Source organism: Melospiza melodia, chromosome 6 (genome assembly GCF_035770615.1).
Source record: "Melospiza melodia melodia isolate bMelMel2 chromosome 6, bMelMel2.pri, whole genome shotgun sequence".
NCBI classification, from domain to species: domain Eukaryota; kingdom Metazoa; phylum Chordata; class Aves; order Passeriformes; family Passerellidae; genus Melospiza; species Melospiza melodia.
Window position 1 is genome coordinate 48,615,905 of NC_086199.1, and position 27,101 is coordinate 48,643,005.

The following is a 27,101-nucleotide window of genomic DNA, read 5'->3' on the forward strand; positions in this document are numbered from 1 at the left end:
GCGATATGATCTATTGTGAACTCCATGCTAATGTGTTGCTCCACTCATAAATAATATACTGAATTTATTCTGAAACTATCTTTTTATCTGACTTGCAGGTTTTAAATGCATGAACTAAAATAGGAAGCCAGCATAAGCTATTATTTAATTTGATGCTTTAAAATAAAAGATGCAGCTGACACAATAATAAATGTGAAAACTGACTACTTAGTGAATCAAATAAGTAGAGGTGCCTTTCTCCAATTTGGTAAATGATCCTAAGCTGAGGTGCAGAGCACACTCCAGCCCCACAAACTGCACCAAACACATCCCCAAGCAGGGCCTGCATGGCTCATTTTACCACAGCCAGCCAGCCCAAACAGGAGTTTCAAACGAGGACACAATACTTGTGAAACAGAAAAGCAGTACAGAAACAATCACTGCATAACTTCATTAGTACTGTCTCCCTGGACTGCCTTCTTAAAAACTTTTCAGGTTTTTAATAAGTGCTAAGGTTTTATTTAATCTACATTTGCTCATCTGGTTTGTTCCAAGAGTACAGAACATGGCTTGCCCTTTCTTCCATAATACATTGATTTTCTAAAAGGAAAATCAGTGACTGGTCATACAGATACTTTGTGCATGCTAAGAAAATTGATGATATTCCTGCCAGAAATGTTAAAAATTCTATTAAAAATTCACTGTGGCTTGGCAATAGCATGAGAACACCAAGATCAAACAGTGCTTCACACTTCTCGGACCAATGGAAGCACAAGTGAGAGAAAGCGGAAACATGAGGCTCCAAGAATGTGCAACAGTTTCCACAGAAATATAAAAGCAGGATATAAAAAAAAAAGCTCCATTACCTTTCTCCCTCTGCTAGGGACACTGTCACAATTACAGAAATATTTTCAATGACAGAAATATTGAAAACATGGCTACTGAAGAGACACAGGTTTTCTGATAAACCTTAGGGCTAAAACTTCACATGAATTACCCCCTCATTGCAATGAAATAAGACATTCTATTCTTTCCACACAAAACCAAGCCAGGACTTTGAAACAATTAGTGAAGCTCACATTTCCAGCAGCACCCGCAACTAAATTAAACTCCCAATTCATTTCCAAGATTACTGTTCTGCAGGTTTCAGTAATATTGTGTGTCCCACTCACAATACACTGAGTTATTCTGCAGTAACCACTTACAGGATTGTTATTTCTAGGACCTTGATAACATTTTGGCTTCCCTCAATCTGTTTCAGTATCTACAGTTTTTAAATGTGAATTTATTTTTAGTCCTTTTACATATATTATCTCACACAAAATGCAATTCAGTCCAAAGGGGGGAAAATCTGGAAAAAATGGCAGCCCTGCTCCCAGACAGATGCTCCTGAAATGGGGTTCCCACAAAGAACTTTTGGCATGGAATTGGCAGGCTCAGTGGAGGGGATGGAAGCTGAATTCACTGAGATAAAGAATAATGATGATTTGCTAAAATACAGCCTGGCTACAAAAAAAGGCCAGATATTCATTATTTTATTTTATTCTATTATTTCACCAAAACATTATTCCAAATTTGAAACAATTTAAGTTTCCCTAAGAAGCCAGTTGTGAATCTGGCTTTACAAGGAGTTTTACTAGATTGCTTGCTTGTCTTATACCCAACTTTACAACTCACACTGAAAAATCTCAATTTTACTTCCTGACTACTTAAAGGCCAAAATTTTCTTCCTCTGCCCCTCAGTGACTGAATTATTTTACCATTCTAGTCAAAATTTTTGAAGAGCAAGCAATACACATCTCTACAGAATTATTTACTGCAGGACACCCTGGCCCATGCCTCACTCTGGGGATGGCCAGTGCTGAGAAAGTCAGTGGGAGTTGAAATATCAAGCTGGCATTCCTGTCTGGAATATCTATGGGAGACAATAACCACAAAACATCATTGGCCAGTGCCAGAAACCTGAGGTTCCTTCCATGTTTGTGAGAAATACAAGGAAAATAATCTCTACTAAATACAGCACTGATCTGTGTGATGCTTACTAAGACACTAAATTAAACTCACAATTCACTTTCAAGATTATTGTTCTGCAGGTTTCAGTAATATTATGCTGTACAGTTATGAAATTACAGAAACATAAAATAATTTTTAAAATAACTTCTTGTCTTACATACTACTTCAACTCACGTCTCCTAATTTACTTCTATTTTAAAAGAGCTGTTTAAATTTGACACGGGTTTAAATTTTTTTCCCTGTTGCTCAGCATACCCACAAGGATGAATCTGGGTAACATCTGAATAAGATGTTATGTTTTATACCATATCATAAAACTAGCAAGTCCTAAACCCTCCAGATAGTTACTTCACTTGCTACAGACTGACTGAATAAGCATCTTTAAGCTTTTTCACACTGACAAAAACCCAGATCTTTTGGTGTCAGAGCTTCCAGGATTAAACATTCTTTCCAGTTGTTGGCTCATGGCCTGAAGATCCTGCACTTTCAAATTTATCCCATTGCAGCTAGTTCAAAGATCAGGAAAATGAAGCCATCTTCTTTGCAGCCATAATCCACGACCCATGCTGTTAGGTACTTAAGAACATCTCCAAAGCAAACTACCTTGTTTCAGCTGCCAGCGGGAGCTCAGCAGGGCGTGGCTCACAGGACTGGGCAGGTGACTCGCTGCCTAATCTGATTTGGTGCCTGTAAAACTTTAATCAGTGCAGTCTAAAACCAGCACATTCCACGACTGATGAGAGAAGCAGCCTGGCCATGGAACTGCAAACTCTAATAAGATTATGAATTACAACAGCTACTGGGATGTGCTTTTCTGGTTCTCTATCCCACACATAAATCCAGGAGAAAAATATCACTGAAAGCTGTCTGGCAGACATATTTAAATGAAATTAAATTGAAATAAAATGGGCTGGTGTTTAATTTATTTATTTATTATTCCAAAATGAAGAGCATTTTGTTCAAAGACAAGAACATACACGAGTCTTCTGCAGCACAACTAAAATCCAGCAAAACCATTGATTTGAAAGTAAAGACATCAGAGCACATCCATCAGCAGTAACACCCTGCTGGTGAGGAACCTCCCCACACAGAGCTGCTGGTGTTAACTCGCCCTGTGAGCCCACATGGGCAACCCAGGTGGTGAAGGGAGGCCAGGACAAGTGTGCTCCTCTTATTGATGCCTTCTGTCCCTTCATGGTCACCAAAGCTGATGCCTTGTGCAGGCTGCCCTGGAGCAGAGGCTGGACAGAGCTACAGAATAAAGCAGGGATTGATTCAAAGCATCTCCTCCATGGATCCACCTTGGGCAGCACCAGAGCCCAGCCAGGGCTGCACCCAAGATGACCCAAAATGGCCCCAAAATGCACGAGCGCTCCCGGGCTCTCTCCCTGGGATCAGTTCTGCTCCATTTTCACCTTGCAGTTCATTGTCCCATTCCAGCTTTAGCCCAGGCACTCCCACCCTGCTTGTTTTTCTCTCTGCAGCCCACGGGGTTTGTGCTCTGGGGCTGAGATTGGCATCATTTGTCCTTGGTGCCCAGCTGGAGCAGGAATTGTTTTGTCTCCCTGCTCTGTGCACAGAGCTCACCATCCCTGAATGTGGAGCTCAGACCCACACACTAAAGCAGCACAGAATGGGAAAATAGAAAAGCTGAAACACTTCAAGGGCTGCTGTTCTGGGGACACCAGGATTTTCCCCAAGTCTGTAGGCTACAGTTCTGGAAGAGAAATGTCAAACATACTTACAGATCAAATTCCATGCATAACCCTTCCCCAAATGTTCTGACTGCTCTCTCATTTTCCATTGTATTCCCTCAATTTTTATTTTTATTTCTAAGGGAATTTTCCCCCCAAATCCTCTTAATCCATCTTAGAATCTGCGAGTAGCTGAACTGGACCAGCAAGTTTGCAAGAGGAAAACAGAGAGCTTGATTTCTCCAGAGCACAGTTAGGATTTGCAGTTAAACTGACGTCCCCATTTGAGCAGCTCTACTTGCAACATGTGAGCTGTGAGGAAGGAAAGTTCATTATTCTACAGTTTCAGACATCCCAAAACAGACTAAAAATGTTTAAACCTCTCCATTCTCCAATGAGTAGGACCCCTGTCCATTGCCATAGCTCAGCTGACAAGAAATAACTTCCTAAGACACTTCCTGAGCACTGGAAATCACTTCCATGTTCCTCAGTCTCTCTGCATTTCCATCCCACCCCTAGAGCAGGAGCAGTAGGATTTATCTACCTCATAATGTCAGGGAAATGTCTACAATCACAATTGCTGGGGTCTTGCTTTCTGCCAGACACCAAATCCTAGTGGAATCTTCTACAACCACTGAAAATTCACCTTTTCAAAACTGGACATGTGAATATAAGCAAACTTTCAGTATGATTCAAAAAGGGTGAAAAAAAATATTGTTATTCCTGGAAATGAAACACCGTTGATTTAAAAATAATTAACTAAAAAAATCTGAAATTAAACTTGCATTAAATGAGTTCTTTCTCTGAAATTTGTCTGAAATACAGGTAAAGTCAGACTGTAAGCAGTATTTCCATAAGCACATATGCATTGTATTAAAATGTTAATATTTGAAAAATAGCTTATTTCCACTCACTTTCTAAATCAGTAGGACTTTAACTGCACCCATCAGGTTCAAATGTGACTGGGGAAAAATGAACACCACAAAGAGAACTACTGCTATATTTTAAAAGTTCAGTTCTCATACTGAAAAAATTGTATCTACTTCATTATTTTTGTTATCTATGAAACAGTCTCTCATGCTGTTACCATGTAAGACACCATTTCTCTATATTTGGAAGGATATCTACAAAAAAATTGTAACAAAAATATCACTCGATTAAAAGCCCATTTTTTAAAATGTAAAAATCCAATTTTTATTCTGAAATAACTACAATGTTCTGGGAGGTTGGGCTGCCCTCCTCCATGCAGCACCAGCTCACAGGATGGCACAAAGTAAAATTATTGAGAAAGTCAGTTGGTAGCTCTAAATCAGTTTAGTGAGCTGAGCCAGCCCAAGGAGGGAACTGACCAGCACCAGAATTTGCTGGATTGGAAACAGAGCAGGAGCAGGGAGTGAGATTTCCTCTTTTGCAACCCTGAGCCACTGGATCAGCTCCTGAGCCAGTGAGGATTGTCAGGAAATGTGCAGTTTATCCAAGAAACACTAAAAATGGGAGGGGCATGGCACAAGAGTTCCCATTTGCAAAATACTTTCATTATGTGTGTTCACTTTCCAATAGGAAAGAGAAAAAAGGAAAAAAAAAAGAGAAGGAATTATTTAGCCTCCAGTTTTAATTGGCCCGTAGGAAAATGAGGTTAAAAATTATAACAAACCCTTACATGGCAGGCAAGTAGTAATGAAAGAACAAAAGAGAGGGCTCAGCCCTGGATCTATGTCAAGTTAACCCACAATAGTGTATTTTAATTAAAAGAAACAATAAAGCAAGGAAATACTTTGTGTTAACGAAGAAAAGAAAATATACTGCTTGGAATGGGAAAAAACCATCCCAGAGATTGAGTAGGTGCAGTTTATCACTGGATCTTCTTTCTCTTGTCACTGCTTACCTTTCTGACAGGTAAGCACTGACTTATCAGATATCCTTATCACTGGGTCACGAGGTTCTGTAACAAAGATCTCAACAGATACCCTGCAACTGCTGTGTCACACACACCTGAAATATTCAGGGATTTGGGCTCCAGGAGCACAGTACAGCAAGAAAAGGCAGAGTCACTGTGATGTTTGAAAGTGGAGAACTCTCCAAAGTTTCAGCCTCCACTTCAGCCAGACAGAATTCACACCACACCATCCCACTGACAGAAACAGAGGCCCAAACCCTTTTAAAAGAATTGTGGATTGTGCTTTGGGTCTTTATTTTGTTGGCATTTCCTGTTCCAGATATTCACACCTCGCTGGTCACATACTACACAAGTGAAATTAAACAGCTTTGTTTATTTCTTGCCACGGTTTCCAGTCTCCTTTGATCTTCTCCTCTACAGACAGACACTTCTAACTTTCACTAAACAATAATCTCTACTTAAAATGAAGTATTATCCAGTATTTCACAGCTTAGCAGAACATACAAAATCTTAAGACAACCTCTTGATACTCCTGATAAAAGATTTTGATTTGTCTACTGCTCAGCACGTGTGGGAGTTTGGCCAGCAGCAAAAAGAACATCCTTTCCCCAGCCAGGGCCACATGATGCTGAAGTTTCATGTTCCTGAATTTGAATTGGGTACGAAGGGAAAACTCTGAGGTCCAGGTCTGCCCACATATTGCTGCTCTTTCATGCTGCTCATATTTAACACAAGGATTTTTCCCCTCAATTAAAAAGCGACTCAAGAACCACAGGTGTTCAGAAAGTTGGCTCAGAATGACAGTACACACAATTCACCGGAATGAAAGGCTGAGAGTGAGGGATTACAGTATTAAAGCTTGGTTTTTATATTTTATGCAAGTGCCTTCTAGCAGCTTGGATGCACCTGAATCACCGACATGAAAAACCAACATAAAAATACTTTTGGTAGTGGCTGTTCTATCCACGGACAGGGGCTCCCCTTGCTTTCAGAGCACCAGAACACAGAGCGTTGGCTGACAAACCAAACTAGAACTTGTCAAAGCATTTTAATGTCCTTTAACTTTTCCTACCACACATCTTGGTGCACGCCGACACAAGATCTTGCTGCCAAGTGAAGGCATTAAACCACACGCCTACACAGGTCTGTGCCTATGCACAACCAAACAGCGACCCACGTATACTCACATTATGTTAAGAAAATACATTTAATAAACACTTTTCCCTTTCAGGCTCTTTCCGAGGGGGCCGATGCCGCTCCAGGCGAGCCTCTGCGACCCCGGCCCTGCAGGCACGGGACAAGCGGAGTGTCCCTGCACGGCACCCGAACCGCACTCCCCGCGCCGTTCCGTGCCCGCTGCCAGCCCCGGTGTGCCCCGGTGTCCCCTCGGCCCCAGAAAGGCCCCGGTGTCCCCTCGGCCCCGGCAAGGCCCGGTGTGCCCCGGTGTCCCCTCGGCCCCGGTGTGCCCCGGTGTTCCCCGGTGTGCCCGAGGCCCCGCTTCCCCCCGGTGCCGCTCTCACCTCCCCGTTCGCCGCCGGGCCCCGCAGCCCTCCGCCGGCTCCGCACGTGCCAACACCGCGTGCTCCCATTGGCCGGCGGCTCCCCCAGCCGCTCCCCCATTGGCGGAGCGCCGGCCCGGCGTGCCCGGCCCCGACATGGCGGCGGCCGGCGGGGAGCGGGGCCGCACCAGCTTCCAGCGCAGGCCCGGCGCCGGCCCGCGGCCGCCCGCGCTGCCGGGCACTCGGCCCTCGGTGCGCCACGGGCAGCTGCTGCTCTCCAGCGGGCTGCCCTCCCTGGACTGTGTGCTAGGTTGGTGGGAGCGGGACTAGGACCCCTTTGCCAGGCCCTGCCTGCCCTCCCGTAACCCCGCGGCTGCTCCCGAGGCTGCTCCTTCCTCCCCTCATCCCGGGATCGCGGGGAGGGCGGGAGGGGCAGGAGGACGGGGCAGGCAGGTCGGGTGTCCCAGCTGGAGCTGGCGGAGGAGCCGCGCTGCCATCGCTGCGGGCAGCCCTGCGGAGCCGCTCCGGGAGTTCTCCCAGCGGCACATGGCCGGGGCGATTGGCGCTGCCCCGGGGAGGGTGCTGGCTTTGGGCTGGGAAAGCCGGGTGTGCTGCTGGCTTGGGCTGGGAAATCCGGGTCTGCTGCTGGGTTTGGGCTGGGAAAGCCGTGTGTGCTGCTGGGTTTGGGCTGGGAAAGCCGTGTGTGCTGCTGGGTTTGGGCTGGGAAAGCCGAGTGTGCTGCTGGGTTCCTATTGGAAGGAAAGCCGTGTGTGCGGCTGGTTTCCCTTGGAAAGCCGTGTATTGCCAGGGTCTTCCCCTTGGAAAGCTGTGTGTGTATTGCCAGGGTCTTCCCCTTAAGAAGCTGTGTGTGTATTGCCAGGGTCTTCCCCTTCAAAAGCCTGGGTTCCCCTTGGAAAGCTGGTGTGCTGCTGGGTTCCCCTTGGAAAGCCGTGTGTGCATTGCCAGGGTTCTCCCCTTGGAAAGCCGTGTGTGCTGCTGGTTTTGGGCTGGGAAAGCCGTGTGTGTTTCGGGGGTTTCCCTTTGGAAAGCTGCTGTGTGTGCTGCAGGGTTCCCCTTGGAATGCCGTGTATGGCTGGTTTTCCCCTTGGAAAGCCGTGAGTGTATTGCCAGGGTTCTCCCCTTGGAAAGCCGTGTGTGGCTGGGTTTGCCCCTTGGAAAGCCGTGTGTGCATTGCCAGGGCTCCCCTTGGAAAGCTGTGAGTGTATTGCCAGGGTTCCCCTTGGAAAGCCAGGTGTGCTGCTGGTTTCCCTTGGAAAGCAGTGTATTGCCAAGTTTTCCCCTTGGAACGCCGTGTGTGCATTGCCACGGTTCCCCTTGGAAAACCGTGTGTGCATTGCCAGGGTTCCCCTTGGAAAGCAAACCTTTTCCCCCCTGCTGTATGAACACTGCTCACCTTTTGTCTCTCTCCGTTGCAGAAAAGATATTTATATGTCCCAGCTTTTGCATTTGTGTTCGGGGTCTCCGCCCTGCAGGTGTTGGGATGTGTTGGGGTTCTCAGTTTGTCTTTTCTGCCTTGCTCAGCACGGCTGCATGGCTGAAGTGCCCCCTCAGATAAATGGCTCTGGTGTGAGGCTGGTTTTGCTGCCTCTCGGTGTGAGATGGTCCCAGGGACTCATCTGTTGTCACTGCTGCTGGACCATCCGTGTCAGGAGCTGGCACTTTCCCTTGGCTTGGGAGCTCATTCGTTTACTGCTGTTTATCTGGCTGATCCTCTAACTCTTCACAGAGTTGCAGTGCGTCTTTAATGTCCATACATGGGACTTCTAGGTGAGAACAGCCTGATTTTAGCTTTGTTCAGTCGTCCTTGGAGTACACAGAATATGCCACTTTTCTCTCTAGGGATGCTCTGTATGATCAATGATGATATAAAAGTCATATCCACTGTGTAAAGGACATTTTGCAGCCTGTATATAATTTTTTCTCTGTGTGTTTGTCTGCACTTTCGTCAGGGATTAGAATCATTGTGGAGGAAGCTCTTCCTGCTTGAGAGAGAAATATTTTATGGAGTGTAATTTGTGAAGCCTTTTAATTGCATGAAAAGCAGATTTGCATTGAATATTCCTGTTGATATTCCCTTTTAGAAACAGTGCATTTTGCACAGCATGGCTCAGAAGATGTAGACAGCTCCCATGGTGGCAGTCTCCTAAAATTCTAACCACCTGCAAACACAATTAGTGGTTTGTTATGGAAACTGAGGACACTTCCAATAAACCCAGGATCCCTTCTACATTCTCCTTGTCTTCAGTGGAGTCTTGAAAATCTGCAGTGGCAGAGATTTTGCAGCACCTCTGGGTAACCCAGCCCAATGCTTGATTATTTTTTGTAGGGAATTTTCTTTTTCCTTATATCCACTGGAAGCCTCCCCTGTTTCAGCTCCCATTTGTTGCTTGTTGCCCTCCCACTGCACCTCAGTGAAGAGCTCAGCTCTTGTTGTGAAATCTTTGCTTCTTTTTTGTTAGGGTCAGGATTAAATGTGTGAGATGGTATTTCTTGTTGGCACTCAGATGTTTATGGGTTCTTATTCTACAGTCTCAGAAACTGAGTTCTGTAGTGCTTAAAACTAAAAATGGAGCTGTATCTCCCTCTCTGCAAGGCCTTTTAAGGATAAACTGTCCAATTAAGAAATGACACCTAAATTATTTTTACTTTTAACCCAATGATCAACCATTCATAGCCCACTATGTGGATGTTTTATCCAATTACACAAACCCACCCAAACCCAAGGAGAAGAAGGTGAAGGACCAGCCTCCACCCTAAAACCTCCATCTTGCTTTATATATTACTATATTCTAAAACTTAAACTCTTAAGTGTTACCCCCTATGATATTACAGACTTCTATTCAAACTCCACACCCACAGTCCCAGTTCTGTCATTCCATTTTGGAAGCTTCTCCACAGCCTCAGGTGAAATGCAGTGTTCTCTTGGGGGTCAGTGCCTGCCTGCACAGAAATTCTGAAATTCTCAGTAAGCAGGGTTCCAGCAGTGTGTCAGCCTCATCTCTTCTCTCTTCTCTCTTCTCTCTTCTCTCTTCTCTCTTCTCTCTTCTCTCTTCTCTCTTCTCTCTTCTCTCTTCTCTCTTCTCTCTTCTCTCTTCTCTCTTCTCTCTTCTCTCTTCTCTCTTCTCTCTTCTCTCTTCTCTCTTCTCTCTTCTTCCCAGGGCCTTCAGCTTTTCCTCCCTTCTCTGGGCTGAGCAAGCCCACTTCCTTCAGCCTCTTCTCTTGAATCAGTTGCCCCATTTTTATATCCCTCCCTGGACTCACTTCACTTTTTTTTTTCTTGAATGGAGGAGTTCGAAGTCATCTGGGCCTCGTGTTCCAGATGTGATCTGAGTAAAGGGGAGCATCTGACTGAGCCTCTGATGGTGCTGATGCCTTGAGCAGGCTGCCCTAGAGCAGCAGGGGCTGGACAGAGCTACAAAATAAAGCAGGGATTGATTCAAAGCATCTCCTCCATGGATCCACCTTGGGCAGCACCAGAGCCCAGCCAGGGCTGCCCCCAAGATGACCCAAAATGGCCCCAAAATGCACGAGCGCTCCCGGGCTCTCTCCCTGGGATCAGTTCTGCTCCATTTGCACCTTGCAGTTCATTGTCCCATTCCAACTTTAGCCCAGGCACTCCCACCCTGCTTGTTTTTCTCTCTGCAGCCCACGGGGTTTGTGCTCTGGGGCTGAGATTGGGATCATTTGTCCTTGGTGCCCAGCTGGAGCAGGAATTGTTTTGTCTCCCTGCTCTGTGCACAGAGCTCACCATCCCTGAATGTGGAGCTCAGACCCTTTCACTAAAGCAGCACAGAATGGGAAAAACAGAAAAGCCAAAACCTGAGCCCACTGTGCTGGTGACTGCAGGTGTTGACTTGGTCTGCTTTGTGCTCTTTTTCTAGTGTGGAAATGCTTCATGAATGTGTTGCAGAATGCTGTTCATGTGTTTCTGAAAGAGCATTGGTACTGTTCTTTTTTTGTCCTGCCCACTAGCAATCAAATAATTGACTACAAAAATAATTTTTGCTGTCACCAGGGATTGAGGGCAATCTTTTTTTTTTGTATAAATTCCCAATGGAAGTTAGTACAAACTCTTTTAGTCTGGTATTTTCATAGACATACTTTGTAACAGTCACTAGGCAGTCTTGTAGATCTCTGGCTTGGGCTTGAGTTTAACTTTGCTCTGCTCAAAATCTGTAACCCAGATACAGAATTATTTGCCAGACATGAAGGTGCAGCCTGTGAGTGAGGGAAAGCATGGTGTTATCACACACAGTGAGGAGCTTCTGAAGAGAGGAGAAGGTAGGGAATCCAAGGAGGAGTTTCTTTCACCCTACAGCTGATGGTTACATTTTTGTGGCTCACTCTAAAGGAGTGAGTTTCCTTTGGATGAGAAGTGGTAGATAAGTGGATTTCAAATGCAGTGTTACCGTCAGAGCACTCTGCACTTCCAGAGTTTATTTATTTTATATTTTTATTTATATTTGTTTTATAAATTTATACATTTTATGTTTACAAATATTTTATATTTATTTCCAGAAGTTTACTTTCAAGGTTTATGGGCCATATGTGCCTCATGTGTGCCACAGCATTACGCTATTGTGTAATGTAACCATCACATGCCTGGTATTAAATGTTTCATTTCAGTCTGCTGGAAAAAAGGTCAGGGATATGCTTTGGAAACAATCTGGGCACTTCTCAGCTTGCAAAGTTTGTTATGCTCCTCTCCATAAGATCTTAATCTCTCTTGTAAGTAGCAATGTGGAAAGTTACAAGTTTTGCTCAGATGTTTATATATTCTACTGCCGCAGATACTGGCAAAGAAAAATGAAAATAGCGAGGTTAGGAAGAATGACAAGTTCACAGCAGCTTTCTTCAGAAACTTATAGATCTTGCCTCTTCCTTTTGATTCCATCAGCATTCCTGCTATTTTTTCTTGTTGCCTTTTGTTTAATTTACTAGTATTGTTGCTAGTTATAATATAAAGGTGTAACCATGGTCACTGCAATATTTTTGCATTCCCTCTAGTAGAAGACACTTGTTCAAACCACTCAATAATAAAGCCAATGCTCTGACCTGAGTTTGCCTTTAACAACCAGGGCATGTGCACATATGTTACAGCTCTGCCTTGTAGAACAGTACCATGGATGATCTGAAAGTGCAGCTTGAGAGAATTTTGACTGCACTGGTTGACAAACAAATTCAGTGTAAAAGCAGAAGAGACCCTACTGTCATGGCTACAAGTGAACTTTTCTCTAACCAAGGTTTTAAAGTCATTATTGCCATGAGCTACTACCTTACTTATGGCTCTAATAATATTTTCTATGTCATTTGGTAAAATCTCAACATTTGGAGCTTTTCTTTCCTATGAGCTTTATAGAGCATGTGCTCATTTTAAAGAGCTGTTGTTAGTAACCTGTGTGTTCTGGCTCCCTGAACAATTAAATGCAGTGACTATTGGAAGCATGCTTTGTGTCAAACATCAGTATGATTTCAGATTTTGGGGTTTTTTTGGTCTTTTTTTCTTTGGTTTTTTTGGTTGGTTTTATTTTTTTTTTTTTGCTTTCCCCTCTTTTGGGTTAATTTGCGTTTATCTCCTGAACAAATAAATGGAACAAAAATCATTGGGGATTTCATGGGTGATTCTAACTTTCTGATAAACAGCAGTTAAAATTGGTTTGTTGTATGTTTTTTATTTAATATCTAGTAAATGCTTAATAACCTGATCAGCTTGCTGTAGATATTGAGGTATTTGGACATCTTGACTCAGGAGTTTAGCTTGAAACATCTGCTTCTCTATAACTATGAAATTAGCAGCTGACTAAGCACTTTCAGTGCCAGTACTGCTCGAGTTGTGGTGCATGATAGCAAAGTGATCCTGTTCTGGTTTTAATTCAGGTGCTATTATTCAGCAATATTAGCACTTTTTGGCCTTTGGGAGAGCCATTTGCTTTTTTTCTTCCTTTTGATTATATCAACATTATGGACACTGCAGGCATTTGTAGTCCCACTAGCAAAGCTGAAGATTGAGAAGTTGATCTGACACATACTGGAATCAATTTCTAGTGGAGATTTTTCATTTATAAAATGAAAGATCCTGTTCACTGGAGTTCATCTGTGCAGTCCAGAATTGACTTCTGGAGCTTTGCATACTGTGCTGATGGGATTCATCAGTTAGTTTGCTCCTAAGTTGCTTTTAAATCAGGACAGAATTGCAGCCAACATCCTGCAGCTTCCATGCAAAACACTTCAGTAGGCTGCTTACATGTGGCCAGCCTGAACACTTCCAGGGATTTTTAGCTTTCCTGTCACAGCCTTCCACAATTGTTTAACAAAACAGTCTGATTTCAGGTTATTCCACTGTTGTAATTCTTGGGATTCAGATTACAAATTAGTGTAAAAATAAAATAAGAAAATAAAATAAGAGTTCCCGAAAATAAAATGAGTTGTTCTTTCACTGTCCTTATAAAGGAATTCATGGAGTTATGTCCAAGACCTACTATAAAAAGCTTTCATCTCTTCAGTAGTGTATGTTTTTTCAGAGTGTGTGCTGTGACATTTATGATCTCTCAGTCCAGGTTTCAGTGGGTGAAAGTCTTGCTGCCATGTCAGTAAGATAAAAAGCAGTGGAGCCAGGATTTTGCCTCAAAGGCTTGGGTGGAAATTTGCTAAAGTCTACTAAAATCTTAGTTGGTCACTTAGCTTACACCCTTCTTGATACAAAGGAATATCACTTGATAGTGATATTCCACTATAGTGGAATCACTTGATAGTGGTTAATATTAATTTAATTTTATTTGGAGACTGTTTACTCCCATGAGTTATCCCAGTAAAAATCTGCTGGCTCAGAGCATACATCACCACTGTAGTACTTGAGCGTGGTTGCACAGAGCTCTGCAGGATCTTTTTACCACAATGATGATAGTACAGTATATTGTGAAAGTAATTGTAATGTGCAGTATGTAATTACATGTAATGTATAATTATTTCATAATAGAGAATTGTAGTAAGTATTGCAAAGGTAATTAAAATGTTGTTCACTTTTATATTTTTAAATTCCCCGTTATCACCTTTCTTTGACTTATAAACTAAGAAAAGTTAATTGTTCTCTAACATAGCATTAAAGTGTAGTCTTACTTTATTCTTCTTTTTGTTTTGTTTCCAGGTGGAGGCGTAGCTGTTGGAACCCTTCTTCTTATTGGTTAGTATGGAATATATAGATTCTTAAAGCCATATTCTGAAGCTTTTCACTCTTGAATGTATTCATTAAACAGCCTCTCTTTTCACTGTTACTGAAGTCAGACTTTAGGAAAATATAACACTCAGGTTCCTTCATTTTGTGTAGCCTTCAGAAAGGACTGTTTGTCTCAAGAATTACTGCAGGTAATGTCAGTTATTTCTTCTGGCAAGCAACTTTTCAAATTACTTAATCTGTACCACACCATACACTAATTTATATACTTTGTGTAAAAATCAACATTTTGAAGGCTTCACTCTGGGTAGCCTTCAGAATGGACTGTTGTCTGTCTCAAGAATTACTGGAGGTGAATCAAAATCTTAATTTTAGACAGGCTTGAGCACCCACAAAGAATACCCCAGAAATCTGTGTGAAAACAGGGCATTTAGCACATTTCAGGACTTAGCAGCAGAGTGCACACATTAGTTAAGATTTTGTAAACTGCTGTTAGATTCAAACTGTGTATCATCACAAAGGTTTTATTTAAATTTGAGGAAGACATGCAATGCAATTCTGGCAATTTTGGCTGCCAGAATCAGCTGAGAGCAAGGTGATGGAAGGCTGCTTTCTATCAGGGTGTGCTTGAGGCACACTGAGATTATGAAATAGCTTACACCAGAATTCCCTTCCCAGACCACAGTGCAGCTCTCTGGGACCATCTCCACTGCAGCTGAGGAGTCCAAAAACAGCAGAAAATGAAGAATTCTTGTATTAATCTCCACTTGAATCTCATAATTGAGAACTGGACTGGATTTCTGCCTTGCCTTGGGACAAAGCAGACTGGCACATGCCTGGGTGATTTGGGTGCTTTCAAAGTTGTGCCTGTAGAGCGTTTTAAGAGCCTGCTTGTCTCTAGTGATAGACACCAATAGAAGCTCTTCAGACTGTGGCTTTTCAGCCTTGAAACAGATTTAATCAGTAATTTTCATCCATTTTTCTTAAAGGGCTGAAAACATTGTGGTCTGGGTATTTTGTTTGTGTTTACTTTTCCTGTGGAAGACAGTCATTGCTTGGGAAACTGAATTTGTATCTAGAATTTTGGTTATGTATTTTGAATTTTACAACTCAAAAATTGGTCTTAGCACTAAAGATCCAAACAGTGAGATTTGGGGAAAACTTATTTGAAATCTCTTTTAGCCGCTGTTGGAATTACAGCATGTTAGTTTCTGTTGGGGTAGGGCTCATGTAACCTGCACTAGAGACTGAATAAAATTTTCTGTTTGCCATTGAGGAAGGTGATTGCTCCCACTGTGGCTTGTTATTTAAATGCTAGCATTTATTTCTGCATTTTATCGGTTAGAGACAGTTATTGATGTCCCATTGAGTCTTAGAAAATGTTAATTTTTACATCAAGTATATAAATTAGTGTATGGTGTGGTGCAGATTAGGTAATTTGAAAAGTTGCTTGCCAAAAGAAATAACTGACATTACCTAATTCCAACATTTCAGCTTGAGAAGAGCTGTAATCTTGTTGTGGTAAAGGAAGAAGAAAATAGAAATTAGAACCTATTCTGTTTTACATAGATCAGAGATTGTGAGGCTGGATTCATTTTGTCTTCCCATTACAATATTCACTGCCCCTTGCAGCAGACAGGCTGGGTGGCATCCAGTGAATCCAATAGCAGGAAAATTGTCATTAAATGGAAGAAGTGGTGCAATATTTCACCACAGGGTGTTGTGGATGTGAAAAACATTCATGTGGATGCTGATGGCTCAATGGAAGATTTTTCCTGAAAAGATTTTTGCCTGAACTTTGGTCCCTCTGAGTGCATATCTGGCCATACTCAGTTGTAGGTTTGAATTTGCTTATCCCCTGTGTTGGTTGTGTATTTGTGATCTGACCTGAAACTTAGCTTGAGAATGTCTCTTTTAGATCTGAAAATGAATTTTTTTCCCAAATGAGCCTTACCATATGTTATTTTGAAACATATAATTATATACAAAAAGTCTTGAAGCAGGAACTGTATTTATTCATGACTCATTAGTCTAAAAATTTGGAGATTTGATTTTTAAAGTTGGTGCAGGTAACACTGGAATGGCATTGTTAGGATATCCTGTCAGCACACTAAGAAATTCTGTCATGAGATTAGTCTAGGCAAGCTTAATATTATCAGGATTGAAGCTGTCAGTGATAAACCTCCTAGGAAGATCTTTCTGTGTTGTACTCCAAGTGTTACAAAAAGGTTAAATTCTTCCCCTTCCTTCAGCATTCTCTAAGGTGAGAATAAATTGAATTACTTTTAGCTTAGCTCCCTTTGCAAATTAAATGCTCATCTTCATTATTTGACTCATTATCTTGGTTAATTTAACCAAATAATAGTAGATTCAGGGTATTAAAATATTTATTTGAACTGTTGTGTTCTGAAGCTGTAGTAATGGCACAGGTTACTTGATAAGACTGTAAAATATTGTTTGAAATAGAAGTGTGCAAGTTTTTGAACTCAACTCATAATAAAGAGCATTGTGATTTTCAGTTGAGCTTAATTCTATAGTATATTCTTTTGACAGTGTTTTAATTATATGAAAATTAGAGAGTTGAAGCACATGGTATTCTCAAGGAAGATCCTACCTACCAGAGCAGCTTGAGACTTCCTGAGGTTTGTTCATCTAACAAGAATTAGGATTTTAACTGTTATTGTAGTTTTAAGAAAACCCTTAGAGTAGTGGGTTTCTAAGAAGCATTCTGGTGTGGAATCCCATCAAAGCAGTTTGTTCAGGATGGAGGTGAGACCACATTTGTGGTTTTATCTGAACCTGCTGCAGAAGATGAGCTTCCCAGGACAGTCCCCCTTCTCAAAACCAAGCAAAACAAGCACACTCCTTCCCCTCTCCACTCCAGTGTACTTCAGCCTGTTGCATGTGTTATTACCAGCCCAGGAAGAGTTTGCAGGAGGATATTTTGTTTGAAAATTAATATATAATATAATATAATATAATATAATATAATATAATATAATATAATATAATATAATATAATATAATATAATATAATATAATATAATATAATGTATCTAATATAATAGAATGTATATAATATAACATAATTCTATATTTATATTATATATAATACATATTATTATATTATATTATATTATATTATATTATATTATATTATATTATATTATATTATATTATATTATATTATATTATATTATATTATATTATATTATATTATATTATATTATATTAATATGTTATATGAATATAATATGGTATATGAAAATATTATATTATATGAATATATTATATATGATGAATATATTTTATATATTGAATATGTTACTATATAATAATTATTATAATTTAAAAATATTTTTTTAAACCATTTTAAATTGTTATTTTGTTTTTAAAGGTAAGCTTTTTTTATATAACACCTTGTGCCTAGTGAGCTGCAGCACCCTCACTAGAGGTGTCCTGGGCACCCTGTAAGAACCTATTCTTGCTCACCTTTAAAAGCCCCAGTTTTGACAAGGTCACTGACAGCTAAATGTTTTAAAGATTATCAGTAGGAGGGGTTTTGTTGGTAGCTGAGGTCAGTTATTAAAAGTTAAAGTTGTCTGGTGCAATACAGGTCTATACTTGTACATTCTAAGCCTTGGAGCAGTTTCAGCTGCTTTAATGAGCTACTTTTATTTTTGTTAGGCATGCAATTTAACCTGAGTGGTAAGAGCTCTCTTCACTTGCCAATATAACTGAATTTATCATCTTTTTAAAGCTGAAAAAGATAATCTCAAGAGAGCTACAAAACAGTGATTTGCTAAATATAATCCTACAAAATACCAGTGAGCAGAATTCACCTTCCTGAAGTATGGCTAAATGCCAAATATTGTAACTTATGTGTTTGACAACTCTGGTTTGGCATGTGCTAATTAAATGCAAGTGACACAAAGTATATCCCCTCAAGCTTAGTAAACGTGGACATTAGAAAAGTATCTTTAAATGGAATTTGAGATTATTAAAATAATCTCATTTTATAACCTGCAGCAATTTAGAGACATATTTCGTAGCTGGAGAAAGACACACCTTAGGTCACAGGACCACAGTGTAGAAGCATCTATCTGATAAAAAAATTATCAATACTGATAGGCTATGACAGGCTTTTGGCAGCTTTAGGGCAACCTGTCTAGACTTTGTAGAGAGAAAAAAAATAAGCCATCTGTACATTACATTGTTGCAGGCTTTTTCTTGTTACAGCTCTCATCATTTTGAACAATTCTACTACAAATGACCACTGGAGTTTTTCAAAGACCTTCATGCTGCTTAATGTAGTGATGTTTGAAAGTCAGGTATTATAAATACAGTATTTATAGATATGATGTTTGTTACCTTATGGTGGGTTTTGTTCCTGACTTTTTACTCCTCTTCCAGTTCTAGTGGTGCTTATTCTGCATCCCTCTCTTGGAGCATGAATGCCTCTGTGCAGAGGGAGTTTTTCCTTAAGGTCACATGGTTACATATCAATAATTCTACAATTAAATTTGTTAATTTTTAAATAAATTCTATTTTTACAGTGCCTCACACATATCTTCTCTCTTTTTTTTTCTGTGCCCTAGATAAAAGCCTTAAGATTCTAGACCTAATTCCACAATCCATGAATTTCTTTGAGTAGTAGCTACAGACAAGTGTGGAGAAATGTCCCTTATGTGTTTGGTAGCCTGCTGGAACCCTGGTTACTGAGAATTTCAGACTTTGTGTGCTCACAGGCACTGAGCCCCAAGAGAGCACTGCATTGACCTGAGGCTGTAGAAAAGTCTTCCAAAACTGAATGATAAAACTGAGATTATAAGTGTGTAGTTTAAATAGAAGTGTGTAATATTGCCTAGTAGAAAACTTAAGAGTTATAAGTTTTAGAATATAGTAATATATGTAAAACAAGATAGAAGTTTTAGGGTGGAGGCTGGTCCTTCTTCACCTTCTTCTCCATGGGTTTGGGTAATATTGTGTAATTAGATAAAAAAGTCCACATTGCAGATGAGTAGTTAGTTACTGGGTTAAAAGTAAAAATAGTTTAGGTGTAATTTCCTAACTGGACAGTTTATCCTTAAAAGGCTTTGTAGAGAGAAATACAGCTCCATTTTTAGTTTATTTGAGTGAACTACTGTAGAACTCACAGTTCTGTAATAGAAGACTGTAATATAAATGAAAACTAATTAATAATTTAATTAATTTAATTTAATAATTAATTTATTATTAATTTAATTTAATAATTAAATTAATTAATTGTTAAGACTGTAATATAAATGAAAAATAAGGAATATCTGAGTCCCAAAAGAATTTAATTTAATGCCAACCCTAAAAAAAAGAAGCAAAGACTCCACAGTAGCCTATGCAGTGCAGTGCTGAAAAAACCCCTAAACAGGAATTGCTCTTTATCCTTAGTGCTCAGCTATAGGGTTATATGATCAATGGAATTATATATATTATATATATTATATGTTATATATATAATAATATATATAATAAATATATTATATTATATGGAATTATATATATTATATACTATATCTTTTATATTATATATCATATAATATATATGATATGGAATTATATATATTTTATGTATTATATATATATATATATATATATATATATATATATATATATAATATTATATTATATTATATTATATGGAATTCCCTGTGCTTGTAGTGACAATCCTGCTCTTTCTCCATGACTGTTCCAGCCAGGAAAGCACACTCATGTGGAAAGAGACCCATGGATAGTCACAACAGACTATTTTATTTATGTCCTTATTGCAGGATCAGAGGAGCTTTTGTCCTAGAGACAATATGCGTAACTTCTAGGTAAATAATCTCTTTTCTTTGTGTAGTTTCATGCTTCACTAGTTACTCACCTGCTGCTTAGCTGGAGAACACTCTTTGTTCCAAAAGAATGGCAGAAAGCTGCTCAGTGCTGTGTGTGACTGGTGGGGACTGCACCCAGAAAAGGCTGCAGCTGCAGGAGCCTGATTTGTTCCTGTGCCTTGGTAGCTGGAAGAGAAGCTCGCAATGAAGGACCAGCTCTCTTGGGCCAGGCTTGTCCTAGGTATCGACTAAAACAATCTGAAGTGTTGGTCCTGCTTGTCCTGAGTGAAGGTGGTTCTTGTGGATGTGGAGGAGTTTGGAAAGATAAAGGTAACAGTTGAAAATTTGTCCTAGTCATTCAAGTGCTAACTTCAGGCATTCTCAGGAAAGTGTTTCATTCTGGGATTCTATGGAAGAGATCAGTGAGCCGCTGAAGTACCTGTGCTAAGTGATTTGTTTGTTTATTTACAAGAAGAAAGCTGTGCTCCTTTGGTTTTGAATGTAACTATTGAAGGCAGGGTACAATGGATGCTATCAGAAAAGCCCCATATGGATGCACTTTAGATCTTTTGAATACCACAAAAGTTTAGTGACCTAGAAATGAATCAATAAAAAGCATCCTCTAGCTGACAAATTGAAGAACTGAGGGATTCTTACAGATGCATTGACTTTAACAATTCCAGATAGACTGTTTGTAAAGGCTTTCTGAGACATATCTAATCCTCAGAGTACTGTAGGAAGCTATGAGGTGGTTTATATTTAGATCACTTTCTAATTCTTAATTTATTTTTTTACTGCAAGTTTACTCTTATGAAAATTGAAGAAGAAGGGAAGGGCTTATGTTAAAATGATGTGTCCTTACACTGAATGTGTTTTTAATTTGCTAACTTGAACATTCCTTGTTGTTTTGTAAAATAGGTTTTGGAAGAGTATGGCAGTGTAAGAACCTCTCTAGCCCTGTTAAATTACAAATAAATCAATGAATCAACAAAATTAATTAGAATCTGAATAAGTCACTTAAAATGTTTATATACTAGTTCTTCATGGCTTTATTTCTACAATATGTTTTAACATTTCAGCATTTCAAATAAAATTTGAGAAAAATTCTTTTTAACTATTGCAGCCATTTTTATTCTTAGCTTAGTTAAATGATCACCAACACATCATATGATTTCTTGTATTTATCCATGGTTTATAAAGTTTCTCTGTTATGTTTGGCACAAGAAATTGAGTACATTTTTTACTTTCTAAGGAATAATTATTATCAAAAATGATAATCCAGAAAGACTGTCTGTATAGTTCTACACACAGACTCAAGCCATAAAACACTTGGACTAAATGAGACATTTTCTTCTTTTTCATTAAATGTCAGTTAAATACATATCAACTCAGTGTTTCTGTGCCTCAGATGGTGAAGAAGGTGAACTTTAACCTGTGGTTAAAAATTGAGAAGCCAAGATTTTTCATTCAGCAAGGGTGATGTGAATGTTGCAGCTGAGGATCCTTCCAGAGTGCCTGATGAGTGTTCTTTTCCTCTCTTGTTCAAAGGGAGGGAGATCTAACAAAATTGTCTCCCTCCAGTGACATCTGCCACAGTGATGTGATTACAGGGGAGCCTGGGTGGCTTCTTTCAGGTACCTCAGACAATTTAAAACAAAAAATGTAGAGCTCATGCTGCCACTTTGATTTCTGGAGGTCTTTGCTTCTTAAATTGAGAGCTTCATAGTTGGAGATTAGCACATGGAAATCAATATAGTGTGAATAATATATTACTGAGGATAAAGCAGTAAGAATAACCAGAGAGAGCCAATGTTTGAGGGGGCAGGAGCTGTCAGTGGTCTGGACTCCAGTTACAAGGGACACTTATACAGCAATGGGGTTTTATTTCCCTCTTGAAACAGTTTAAGATTTAAGCAGGCTACAAAGACTATTTACAAAATACGACCATAATACTTCCTCAAAATTTAGGTAATGTCAGTTCTGCCTTTTGTTTCTGCAGTGGGAGTGTTTCAGTTTTACCTGATTGAGCCTTGTGCCCACCTGAGTCTCATAGCTGGCTCTACATCCCCAGTCTTATCCCTGAGTTAGGAAGGCAGTTCTTCAGTAACATTAATAATGGCTTTATAAGGATGAAAGAATAAACTGGATCTTATATTTAGTTAAAAGCTCCAAATTCTCAAGTAAATTGCAGTTTGGAAATCCGTCCTGATGAACTTTTGACAAGGAACCCAGTGCTGTCATCAGTAAGGTTTTGTCAGTCCTATGCTTTTTATGATTCAGAACTGTTCATATTTATCATAAGGCCCTTATTACAAGTAAAAAAAAAAGTCAACGTGTTATTGCAAGTACATTTAAGGGTAATATGGCCTCCTAAGCAGGTCAGCAGTATCAAAGGTAAGTTCTGTTAATGCAATTTAAGTTCTTAAAATCCTAAGACTCTACAACAAACTGCAGAGTGGCTAGTACTAATAGTAAGAGTGTTGTAATTATTGTATTCCCTTTGGCTTGTTTGGATATCCAGATTTATGTCATTTCCTGTCTTAGTGCTTGGATTATGAAGCATTTTTCTCTGTTTTGAGCTACTGCTTTAGACTAACTTCTAGTGACTCTGCTATCCCAAATACTGAATTTAACAGTGAAGTTTAAAAAAGCAGGAAATAAATTGTATGTTGCCTAATATCCCATGGAGGTTGGGGAATATATCTTGGAGAACTGGGTTTTTGTCCAGTGGTTTTGAGCAGTTGTGGTTTGAATTTCTTGTTAATCTGAGAACTGAGCAGTGCACGTGCAAGATATTAGGAGTGTAGCAGTGCAAGAACACTTCCCTGTGATTTGTTTCCTAGGTTTCCCCATTGCTATTGGTTTTCCTTTTCCTTCATGGATATGCACTTTCCTCCTTTCCTTTTCTCCTTCACTCCATTGATTCATTTGATTGCAGTACATGTCAAAGTTAGAGTATTTTTATTTTCCTCTTTACTGTTTTTTACAAGTTGGATATAAATGCCTTTTTCATTTTCTCTCTTTGTTACTGTTTGTTTATTTTTAATTTTACTGTTTCATATGTGTAGTTAGGGAATATTTTCCAAGTCACACAAATAATAAATTGAGTTTTTTTCATTCTGTATAAAGAAAAATCTCTGTGTTTTTCTGCCTTAGCATCCCTGTGTGTTGTCTTTCAGCTGCCAGATTAAGAGATGAAAAAGTGAAACCTAATGTAGCCCATTCACTTTTTTCCCAAAAACCATAAAGTGCATTAACAGTGCTATTGTTTGTACTTCCTACAAATAAAGAACAAAAAAATCAGAGATGGTTCAGATTTCAGTTGTTGTGCGCACATCCACTTCCCACAGCTTGAAGTTATGCTGAGTTTTAATTGTATGAGTTCATTAAGACTTCCTAATTCTGCTAATTTCTGACACTTAACTTGCACCAGGGAAGCTGAAGGAAATGCTGCTCTCTCTGGAGTCAGAGTTTGTGTTTTCATTTCAGCAGGCCAATATTCACAGTGTCTGCTAACAAGCATTGTCTCACTGCTTAAACTGCAAATTCATGAGTCTTTTGAATTTTGAATTTGTTCTGAATTTGCATTGGTTAGGTTTCAAAAAAAGCATTGCTAATTGTTTGGTTTCTTCAATACATCCATTTGGTTTTTGTAATTTTCACAACTTTGGAATAAATGCTGACATAACAATGTCTCTATTCTGAATGTTACCTCTGTATAGGCTTAGCATGCCAAATATGGCTGAATTTTGAAAAGCAGCAGGTTACAAATATTTTAAGCAGGTTTTAAGCACTAGGAATATAAATGTTAACATAGTTTTCCTAAATTAAGGAGCCCCTTGCCATTAATCCATAAATTCAGCCATCTTAGTTGATACTAATGGGAAGCCATGTAGGGAGGCCGTGTCCCATCCATATCTTAGAATCAAATGCCTGATTGAGGACTATTCCTCTGGCTTGAGAAATTTGAAATACAGTCTTATCAAGCATTATTTTAAAAGTTTTGGAGTCCTATATTACCTTTGATCTCTGTTGTAAATTCTATACTCCAGGAGATAGACCCAAAGAGGCCTTTTACAGTGTTGTGAACCTACAGGTGGGCAATTTATCTAACAAAAGAAAATCCGACCATTCTTGTTTTCACAGAGGAGGATAAATATGGCCTTTACTCCAATTTGTTGTTCAAGTATTTTCTCGCAGAAGGAATTGTCTGTGGACATGACCTGTTTGTTGCTTCTGCCAAAGAGCATCCTGACAACATTTTGAAGGTAAATAAGACTCATTGCTTTTGCTAAGTAAAGCTGTAATTTCTTGATGAATTAAATGCATTTTAAAGTGTACATATTGTGTAGCAACAAATGAATTAATCTTGGTGATTCATAAGAATGTGTGGGGAAGTACAGGAGTATTTACACTAGCCAGATTTGGGAATTAAATTCAGGTCTCTACCTCCCATCCATGGACAGTGGAGTAAGATCCTCCCAAGGCCAAATCAGGCTTGGAACCTGTTTATTCTTTATTTTATTTCTTTATTCCACTGGCTTAGTGGGATGCTTTCAATAAACCCAACTGCTTACAGTTTCCCCCTGCCCAGGAGAAAGAGTAGTTAAGCTGCCTCCAGTATTTTGCTGTAGAAACAGTTTGTGTGGATATTTATTGTAGTTTCCTGTAGAAAATAGAAACATCATTGAACATCTTTACAATTTCCTTTACACTTACATTTCATTCTGACTCTTTTTTGTGCTAGGGAACATGGTCAGCTTTGGATCAGGTCACACAGAAAGGATCCCTCCAGACTTCAGTGGACTCCCAATCAAACACTGATAGTTTCTGTCATGAGAAAATTGCATAAGGGAAAAAGCCTGAGCAACAGTGCAAAAAATGCTGAAGTGTGAGGATAATCCTGCAAAATTTCATTAAATATTTTATGTCTTTCTAAGGCTGCGTTTTCCTAATATCAGAAGTAACATATAATTTCCTGATTACTTCTGCATCAAGTGAAATCTGGCTATTTCCTTAAGTGTCTTCAGAGACTATTTCTGGACAAAATGATTACTCTTCTGTTTTCCTACCTAGGGATGGTAAATTTTATGCCTTACCTCTTGAACATTATCCTCAGTATTCATGAAAAAGTATATTCTTAATGAAACTAAATTATTGTGCTTGTGAAAAATCAGTTTTTTAGTGCTCCTAAACCTGAAGAAGGTTCATTTAAGGGTGAAATTTTTTCTCACTTGTGGTTTAGAATAAAGGTTAAACAAACAAGTTAAAATTTGATTTTCAAGTACAAATTGCATAAGAATGTGCTATATTTTTTTAATTAAGTGGTTTTAAATAACTGATAATCAAGTATTGACTCCCTAATGATACAACACAATTGTTGCAGTTGTTTTTCTCATTGAGATTTAATTATTCAAATTAGTATTTTTATTGCATTGCATTAAATTTTCTTGAAATGGAGTAGCTAAGGCACATTCTATTTTTCTTTCATTCATCTTTGATTCAGTTTTTCTTACCCTGTCAAGGTTTTTCTGGTTCTTTTATGTGATAACCAGCAGACTCTGTTACATACATCTGCCGTACACCTTGTACCACTTTGAGTCTGTCAGTTTGCTGTGCCTTACCCAGCTCTGTTGTCTGATATGGAATCATTTTCCTTCTTAATTTCCAGGGCAGGCTCTAGGCAGGAATGCTGCATTCATTCATCTATTGTGACTCCATGGTGGTGCTGCCATAGGAGCCTATAAATCCAGGGACAATATTGCTGTATGAGCATCATCTTGTTTTGATTTCTGCCTCCCTTTGTGCCCTTGTGTATCCAGCAAATATTCTTGTCTGTGCTGTTTACTCTCACCTTGGCTGTTCAACACTAACTTTGTTTAGCAGACAAGGCACAGCAGAGTTAATTTCTCTGATTTGTCCTGTGTCAGTGAAGTAACCCTCACCTTCAGGTGCTTCAAGAAGATCTCTCAGAAAAATGAGCTGCTTGGGATTTGGATGACTTCATAGTGTTGGGATTTTAATAAAGCCTATCTGACTATTGCACTTCAATTAATGAGATTAGTAATTAATTTATTTTCAGTACCTGATAGGACTGTATTCTTTACTGGAAAGGTAACACAGACATGGTAGAAATCAACCTGAATTACATCTTAGGCTTGGGTTTTACTTTGTAAAATTCAAGTATGGATTCAATACATTCCACAGCCAGTATCTAATTAGCTGGTGTAATTCATAAAGGCAGTTCATTAACTGTCCATACTGTGTCCATATTAAGTGTCCATATGGTGTGGTCAGTCTGTTTGCATGTTCAGCTCTCTGCTGAAATGCCATAATTGCCCTATTCCAATTTTGTGATGTGATTGGAAGTTTCTTGAACCTATAACCAAGATTGTCTTGCTTATATATTATATTGCTGGTAGTAGGAAGGGGAAAAGACATTCTTATAGACCATAATTATCTTGAAATTGTGTATAACTAAAAGACAGGCAGAGGATAAAAAGCCCTGATCAGCTGCCTAAGATATATTATATTACCACCCACCAATTTATCCATCATCCTTTGAAAATATATTCATGCCTTTTGTAGTCAAAGCTCCTTCAGGAAACTGGCATTAAGATGTAATGCTGAAAAATTATACACCTCTGGTAAAACCTACAGAACTATATACATGCTGCTTTTTAGAAAGTATTTTAAACATTGGAGAGCATTTCTGTTCATACAGTCTTCAAAAAAAAAGGCAACTTTTTACTCTAAGGCCATAAGCACTGGGAACGTATATAATGTAAGAAATTATATGGTAACTTCTGTGACTGATCATAAAATAAAACTGCTTGCATTGGTAAATGGAAAATTTATTTAATAGTAACATTACTTCAGGTTTGGCATTAAAATTCTACAACTGCCTAAACTGCCTGTAAAATAATTTCTTTACCCTTATTCATGATTATTTTATTTAAGTTGGGGGGTAGAACTGAT

The 27,101-nt window shown here is 39.3% G+C and overlaps 2 protein-coding genes across 2 annotated transcripts in view; one reads left to right on the forward strand and one right to left on the reverse strand.

Moving 5' to 3' along the window:
- IMMP1L (inner mitochondrial membrane peptidase subunit 1) overlaps positions 1 to 7,177 on the reverse strand; it is a 32,097-nt gene extending 24,920 nt beyond the window's left edge. Inside the window, exon 1 of the mRNA XM_063160548.1 lies at positions 7,104 to 7,177. The gene's annotated coding sequence lies outside the window, so the exon portion shown is untranslated. The remainder of the gene's footprint in view (positions 1 to 7,103) is intronic.
- A 61-nt stretch (positions 7,178 to 7,238) lies between these two features.
- The window catches only part of ELP4 (elongator acetyltransferase complex subunit 4), a 142,946-nt gene continuing 123,083 nt past the window's right edge, over positions 7,239 to 27,101 (forward strand). The window contains exons 1-3 of the mRNA XM_063160553.1: positions 7,239 to 7,392; positions 14,248 to 14,283; positions 24,270 to 24,391. Of these exons, the coding sequence (XP_063016623.1) occupies positions 7,239 to 7,392; positions 14,248 to 14,283; positions 24,270 to 24,391 (312 nt within the window). The remainder of the gene's footprint in view (positions 7,393 to 14,247; positions 14,284 to 24,269; positions 24,392 to 27,101) is intronic.